The sequence below is a fragment of the Lactuca saligna genome, chromosome 8 (genome assembly GCF_052625555.1).
Source record: "Lactuca saligna cultivar CGN05327 chromosome 8, ASM5262555v1, whole genome shotgun sequence".
NCBI classification, from domain to species: Eukaryota; Viridiplantae; Streptophyta; class Magnoliopsida; order Asterales; family Asteraceae; genus Lactuca; species Lactuca saligna.
The window spans coordinates 185,177,067-185,185,430 of NC_136424.1; the positions used below are offsets into that span (position 1 = coordinate 185,177,067).

Here is an 8,364-nt window from a genome sequence, read left to right on the forward strand (position 1 = left end):
ATATATTCATATGCAGATGAAGATGTTAAATAAACCCAAGTGGAAGCCTTCGTGCCTCCATGTGACTGCATAGATTATCTCTTATTTGGTTTTCCCTATTATTCATCAGAATTGGTCAAATGGACAAAGATTCTCCATAATTAGATGTAACCAAACGGGCGAACAGAAAATGTAAACCAACCACATTGTTCAGTTTCCATCTTATGATATTGAAAATGTTCTAATCGCCAGATATAAGAAACAGTACTCTCTTCTCTTCTGTTTGATACTTTTTTTGAAGGATAAATCACACACACCTAAATATACTTATTTTGAATATATACTTACTGAGTTTGAGAACATAAGATATTGTGCCAAACATACAATACACATTCACCGTTTAATACGTCACACGCCTTGATTGATTGGAATATAGTTGGTAAATGGAGCTAAGGTTGACAATGTAAATAAACTCTAAAACAGCTCATCCATAGACGCATTCACAGGTGACTTAGTTATCATCAAAGCTATAAATTGAAGAGTCTACAACTTCCTAATCATCTCTCCCTCTGTGCATGCGTCTCTAAGGAATATGGCAGTCCAAAAGCACATTTCACTTCTTCTACAATTTTTGCTTGTTGCTCTTGTCTTTGACATCGCCAATGGCTATCCGCTAAAATTAGGGTTCTACCAAAAGACGTGTCCCAGAGCTGAAGCTATTGTAAAAAGGACAACAGCAAACTACATTTATCGTGCTCCTTCTCTTGCTGCTGCTTTGCTACGAATGCAATTCCATGATTGCTTTGTGAGGGTATGTGCAATAACAACGTGCATTGCTTATCTATTTTAATTAATCTTCTGAATTGTAATTTAAGATAGAAAATGTGTAATATGACATTTTATATGACGTTTGTACAGGGATGTGATGGTTCAGTGTTGATAAACTCTACCAGAAAAAACCAAGCGGAGAAAGACGGAATTCCAAATCTTTCCCTCAGAGGATTTCAAGTTATTGACGCTGCAAAAACTGCTGTAGAAGCCGCATGTCCTGGTGTTGTCTCTTGTGCAGACATCTTATCTTTGGTAGCTCGAGATGCAATCCACCAGGTATTTAATTGTCAGAGTAAATACTTGCATGAAAAAAAAAAATCTATTTTTTTTCCTATGTATAATAAACAAAGATCTGAGGTTCACTCCTAGACCTTCACTAGGGCACATTAATGATGGCGTGTTTATGTCTTTTACATTCTTCTAAAAAAACCTACGTATTGTTTTTTCTTTTTAATTCAGATTAAGGGCCCATATTGGCCAGTGCCATTAGGGAGAAGAGATGGAAGAGTATCAATAGCATCCGAGAGTTTTACACTTCCTGCTCCTTTTGCCAACATTACTCAACTCAAAGCACAATTTGTCTCCAAGGGTCTCAGCGTTAAAGACCTGGCAGTTCTTTCAGGTATTTGATCAGTACTTCTAACTGCAATAACTAGTGCAAACAAAACGGATTTTCCTGTTAAATTATTTTCAATACCATGCATTTTCTTTTCGTTTCTCTTTTGTAATACGTAAGAAAAAAGACAATTGCCAAACCTGGTATAAATAATTTTTTTAATTGAGCAGTATATATGAAAAATGCATCTTTTTCTATGGTAGGAAAAAAAACACGGATTTTGGCTTTAGAAATTAAGAGTTTTAACTTTTTTCTGGACTTACACCCCTATATAAAGACTAACCAATATAACTTTTGAAATTGTATTTGTTTAAAGGAGGACACACCATCGGGATTTCACACTGCTCTACCATTGCGACCAGGTTGTACAATTTTACAGGCAAAGGTGACACCGATCCATCCCTAGACCCGAGGTATGTACCTGAACTGAAAAGAATATGCTTTCCAACCGACACAACCACACTCCTTGCAATGGATCCAGGGAGTTCAAAAACATTCGATGAGGATTACTACAGTGTTGTTTTGAAAAGGAGAGGCTTGTTTCAGTCCGATGCTGCACTTCTAAATGATAAAACTACAAGTGCTTATGTCAAGCTTCAAGCTAAGTCTCATGGGTACACATTCTTTAAAGATTTTCAAGCATCAATGGTGAAAATGGGACAAATTGGAGTTCTAACTGGCAAGGCCGGTGAGATCAGAAGACATTGCGCTCTAATAAACTAAATGAGTTGAAGTAATTAATTGTGTTTTCCCTTAAAACTTACTAAATTGAAGAGTGATTTGATTTTAATAAGAGATATCGAGGTAAGTCATCCTTGTTACTTCCACAAAATACCTTATTTCGTTTCCAATTCATTGTTGCTTGAATGTTGGTGATATGTAAAATTCAATTATCTTAGACACATAATGTATTCTTTCTGTAAAGGGTGATGTTAACGTTATTATGGAGTACATAATTTATTGTACAAACACTACCATGAAAAAAAAAAAAAACAATCGTTTAAGTTCATGTCATAGCAAAAAGCTATAGTTAAAAGACATCATAAACAATGAATGGCAACCCTAACAGAAAACTAGTTTAGCTGCTACAAAAGATACCTACAGAACCAGTAGAAAATTCATACAGAATAGCGAAATATTGACTATAAAAAATGTTTGCCCTAATTTAGTGATAGATTTCCTATAGGATAGCTATAAATTATAATCGTGTAGGTATGTAATTTGCTACAGAACACTTAATAAATTGCAACATATAATAATTTTGTTGGTATTTAGTAGATAATCCTTAGTAAGCTTTGAATTCCCTTTTTTATTATCTAAATTATTACTAATATTTAATATATTATAGTTATTATTGATGTTATAAATATAATATTAATTTATTTGTATTATTACATTTATAAATTATTATATTTTTATTACTATAATTATTGATACACTTATAATTAATATTTTTTTATTTTATTTATTTTATCCTTTCGTATTATACTATATAATATTTATTACTATTATTAATATTATTATTATTATTATTGTGATATATATTGTATATATGTGTATTTATGTGGATATATTTCAATGTATGCGTATATGTGTTTGTATTTTATATATGTATTGACATGTCTATGCATGTCTATATATAAAATTGACAAAACATGAAAAGAATCATAAATTTTGATTGTATATGAGATTATATGTATGTTTATATGATGTCTAACTTGTTGAAGAAAAAAATGTAATATTGTTCTGAAAAATAATCAAGCCAAAAAACAATGTTTAATCATTCAAAAACAACTATAGAAAAGCTATTATATGTAACTTGTAGGCAATTACCTACGGATAATGGATATTTGTAAATGGATATTTGTAGGTGATCCATACGTATTTACCTATAAATTACCTACTATCTTTTTTGCACTTTTTATTTTTCGATGGTCAATTATCGTTTTTTTTTTTTTTTGTTTCATTTTTTTACAACATCGTTATATTTTGATTACATGATTTTGACTAACGCACATACAACCATATGCACCATTAGCACCCATTAATCATTCAAACTTTTATCTTTTTTATTTGTATAAATGAATGTTATTTTCTGTACAAAAATTATAAAGATGCACACCTACATACACACTCATATATATGTTGGATTAATGTCTAAGCCCGTAACTATATTTAGTAAGTACTTACCTAGTTGTGTAGGGTTTTTTTGGGTTGCCTTCAACAAAGCAACTTGATAGGATAATTTATGAAGAGAGATGTTATTATGGTTTATTAATATATTATATGAATAATATATTAATAGAGACATCATATAATTTAATTAATATTAAACAAGAATTAATTCTGTGGCTAAAAGAGATTAATTAAATAATGGGGACTGAAATTGTAATTATAAGATAGTTGCATAAATGGGCTAATGGACTCCATGGAAGTTAGAGTGGACGAAATCTATGGGGAAACTCATAAGAATTCGTCCAAGGCTTCTAAGAAGAGAGTCCATGGTTTGCTTGGAGCTTAAGTAGTCAAATTAGGGTTTCCTTGTTTGACAACCCTAATAGCCTAACTATATAAGGAACCCCTAAGGCCGCAAAAACATGTGGAAGTAATCCCTAAGGCTTCTTGGACGTTTTTATGCCTTTCATCCTCTCACCTCTACATTATTCTCTTGCTCTTGTTGTTTGTGAGCCATTAGAGGTGTGTTACTTGTGACACTAAGCTTCTTAAAGATCAAAGTACTCTTGTAACCATTGAAAGGTAAGATCTAAACCCTAATTCAAATCCTAATTCATTTATTGTATGCTAGATCTAGGTTTATGAGTTTTGGATGATTGTTGCATGTTTATTATATAAACCAGATCCAAAACTTTAGGGTTTGCATGTACATCATTGATTGATATAGTGTTCAAAACCAATCAGTGGTATTAGAGCCTAGGCTATTTGTTTGATATATTTGATGCTTGTTTAATCATTCATTGCCTGAAAATCGAAGTTTTTGGTCCTATGCCTAACTGACTCGGCGAGTTAGTTGATGTACTCAGCGAGTCAGGCTGACTCGACGAGTCCCAGGGTCAGACAGAAAAATTCTGGGATTTTTACTGTTTTGGCTGTGGAATAATTACCATAAACGTTTTTTATTGATAAAATCCGATTTTTATTGATATTATGTGATTATCTGTACCAAAATAGTAGATAATTGTTAAATTAATTAGATAATCATTGTCTTATATGATAAACTTGATTTATTTGAATTATTTGATGGATTATGTTGCATGAAATTGAATTACATCATATTTAGATAATCACCAATTATTTGTAATTAATTGAATTATTTGTAATTTGATCAAGATATGTTTGAAAAGTTTCAAAACTTGTCGTCAAGGTTGGGAATTTATATTTTTTGATTAAAAGTTAATTTTGAAATATTTAAATTCTAAACCCTAATGTTTTGAAAAGTTTTAAAACTTGTCCTCAAGTTTTGGAATTTAAATTTTTTGATTAAAAGTTTAATTTTGAAAATTTTAATTTCTAAAACCCTAGTAGTTTGAAAAGTTCAAATTACACCCTTATGGTTTTATTAAGTTAATTAAATGTATAATGAAAAGAGAGTTAATAAAACAATAATGATATGGTTTATATTTAATTAAATTAAAATGTATAATTTATTTAATTAGACCACCTAGTATTTTAAAAGTGTAAAATACACCCTTATACTATATATAAAATTAAAAGTTTAATATTATATATGTATGAGTAAAGAGTCAGTCTTACCGTTAGTAGGCGTCATCCACGAAGCTGATATTTAAGGGGTGTTTAGGAAAATTGCCTATAAAATAGCAATTGAATGAATATCCACTCTTACCCACCGCACTCTTGACTATAGAGGGTCGTTAGCCGAACGGGTAGGATAGGACGCAACCTTCCATTATAAGTATAATGAAATATGAATCAACTAAACACTTTTATAAATTCTCAAATCTTAGTTACTTTAGGAAAAATATGGAATTAGTGCTAATCCATGAAGTTGCACATTGCACCTTGTTGGTCAATTAGTGGAGCGTGTGTGTGATATTGCCATATTTATACATATTTTTAGGTAATATTTAAGTGCATTCATACATATATTTTGGTCATTTGCATTGAATAATGATACTTAGAAGGTTAAATTACATTTTGCAACCAAAAAGAAGGCATTTTGAAGAAAGGGACTAAAAGCGTTAAAGGATTGAACTTTGGAGGTTGAAGGCTTGAAAGACAAGAAAAACACCCAAAAAAGATGTACTCACGATGTGAACGGTTGATGGTTCACGACGTGAGTATAGAAAGATAGAGGATAAGCATCCGGGGAGAGAAATCCTTGGCGATTACAATAACTTCGAGTTCACGATGTGAGGTTTGAATTCCCATAATTTGAATAGTGATTTTAGAGAATGTATATATCCTTCTCCATTACGATTAGAAAGACTTTTGACTGGCTGAGGAGGATACCTGGAGACGAAATTCAGAGGAAAAGAAGCCCTGGAAGATGGTTTTAATACCAAGGAAAGAGGAGTTCATAATTTGTAGTTTTAGATTGGTACATTTAAACATGTTTTTGAATATAGTATTTGTTTGTTTAGCTGTTAATATGTCCAGCTAAATCTACCTGCTTCTATTAGCTAGATGAAGCTAGAACTCATGGTTTAATGCATTAGACGGGATTTTACTTGTTGGTGATATGCTTGTGTTGATTGATTTTATCTACCATGCTTGAATTAATCATTTGATTGCTTTGGATTCTTGTTCTGTGTAGTTAGTGAACACAAATCTGCATAAACTTGAATACCTAATAATATAGTGAACACTAGTTTATCGGAGCTAAGATCAAACAAATCTTAGATTAGTAATTGAATTATTAAAGCAAGTTTTGTTAGAGAACTCATATTATGACTGTAATTGTGTTTTGATTAATCAATCTTTCATAGCTCCAATCTTATTTAATAATTGATTATGTGTTAACTATTGTATGACCATAAATAGATTTATATGAATTGATTAATAATTAGTATATTTAGAACTAAATTGCTAATACTTCCTTAATTGGTCACCAACAGTAATAGTCACAGCTAATGTTTAACCATTGAGTGAAAGCGGATTCGAACTAACAGAAGTGTTTGTTTACTGATTGAGTTTTTGTTAAAGAATTAAGTTCATCTAAACTTGCAAAATTAGATAAAACCCCTTTTAGCTTATTAATAGTTAGAGTAATTTAGTAGTGAATAGATTACTTAATAACACTGTTCCCTGTGATCGACACCCGACTTACCATAGCTATACTGTAATCTGAGTAGGTACATTACCTACATGTGCATAGATAGTCTAAGTTTGTTAGGTTAGAAATATTAAAATTAGTGGGTACTTCCGTGCACATCAAGTTTTTGGTGCCGTTGCCGGGGAACAGCTTAATTAATTATTAGTTTGTTTGCCTTAAAGTAATCGATCCTTTTTATAGTGTAAAACCTACAAGAAGTTACTTTTTTGTTTTATTTTTATTACTTTATGCATTACATGATTCACAACGTGAACCTTTTAGATTCACGACGTGAATTCTATCTGCCTTAGTTTTGCTTATTTAATCTGTTTTTCTTAGTTCAGTTTTACGTCTTTTTTTTTATAGGAGTTCATGACCAAAGGCTCTAACACCCTTTTGGTGATACCGCTTGAAGATCCTGAGTCTGCAATTCATAAGAAGAAGACGCCCTTACAAGAATTCAAATCAGTGTTCTCAAAGAAATCGGGGAAGAAAACGGGGGAGTCAAGTTCATCCTTGAAGAACAAGAGCAAGCTTGAACACTTGGATCAAATACTCGTCCAAACCGAATCCGAATACGATACCAAGCCTGAATTTGAAGAACATACGAGTGAAACCGAGAACGAGCCAAGGAACGAGATGGAAAATATTGGAGAAATGTCCATGGGAGCTTACAGAAAGAGAATTCGAGATGATGTTGGTCCAGACTTAATACAACCTGCAATCCCTTCCACTGCCACATTCGAGCTGAAGGGACATATCTTGTTCGCACTAAACGATATCCCATTCTATGGAAAGGATCATGAGGATGCGTTCAAACACTTAGATGAAGTGAATGACATTGTTGATTACTTTAATGTCCCAAATGTTAACAGAGCCACCGTCTTGCTAAGGATGCTTCCCGTTACCTTTAAAGGAGTTGCAAAGGATTGGTTAAAAGCACTCGCACCCAGTACAGTAACTACTTGGGCTCAAATGCGTGAGCAGTTTCTAGACCAATTCTATCCACCATCCAAGATTGCTAAAGTTAAAAAGGCAATAGCTAATTTTGAGCAAAACCCCGGAGAGTCACTTTACGAAGCTTGGGAACGTTACAAAGGGTTGTTAAGGAATTGTCCTCAACATGACCTTAACATTCAACAAGAGGTGTCCATATTTTATGATGGGGTAAATGTGATGACAAGACAACTCCTTGATTCTCAAGGACCACTTACAAAGAAAAATCCAAGCGAAGTCAAGGAATTAATTGAAGAATTCGCAAAACACTCTCGTGAATATCATAGTCCAAGGAATGAAGGCATTAAAGGAGTTGGGGTGCACAACCTGAAGAGATGGATGTGGTGATGGCAATGCTTAACATTATGGAGAGGAGATTGACACAAATGAACCAATCAATTCATGCAATTAGAGTTGGTTGCAAGAGATGTAGCGGTCCACATTTGACAAAAGATTGCAACTTGGGTGGATATGGAAACAAGAAAGCCCAAGTTTTCTATTCGAGTGGGAACAAGTATGATGAAGATTGGAGGAAACCAAAGATAGAGTGGTTGCCTTGTGATGAATACAAGAAGCACAAGGAAGAAAATTATAGACAAACTGGCAGATGCTTCTACCAAAAATAACAACCACCAACTGAGAAGAAACCCGA

At 32.6% G+C, this 8,364-nt stretch overlaps 1 protein-coding gene and 1 non-coding gene across 2 annotated transcripts; one reads left to right on the plus strand and one right to left on the minus strand.

Annotated features, from left to right (window-relative positions):
• Window positions 1-543: 543 nt before the first annotated feature.
• On the plus strand, window positions 544-2,367 carry LOC145010936 (peroxidase 27-like). The gene is made up of 4 exons (XM_078969529.1): window positions 544-790; window positions 898-1,086; window positions 1,270-1,432; window positions 1,743-2,367. The coding sequence occupies exons 1-4, from the start codon at window positions 572-574 to the stop codon at window positions 2,147-2,149; spliced, it is 978 nt and encodes a 325-aa protein (XP_078825655.1). The 5' UTR covers window positions 544-571; the 3' UTR covers window positions 2,150-2,367.
• Window positions 2,368-7,739: 5,372 nt separating this feature from the next.
• Window positions 7,740-7,846, minus strand: LOC145013491 (small nucleolar RNA R71). The gene has a single exon (XR_013665047.1). It is a non-coding gene; the product is annotated as a small nucleolar RNA R71 (small nucleolar RNA).
• Window positions 7,847-8,364: the final 518 nt, after the last annotated feature.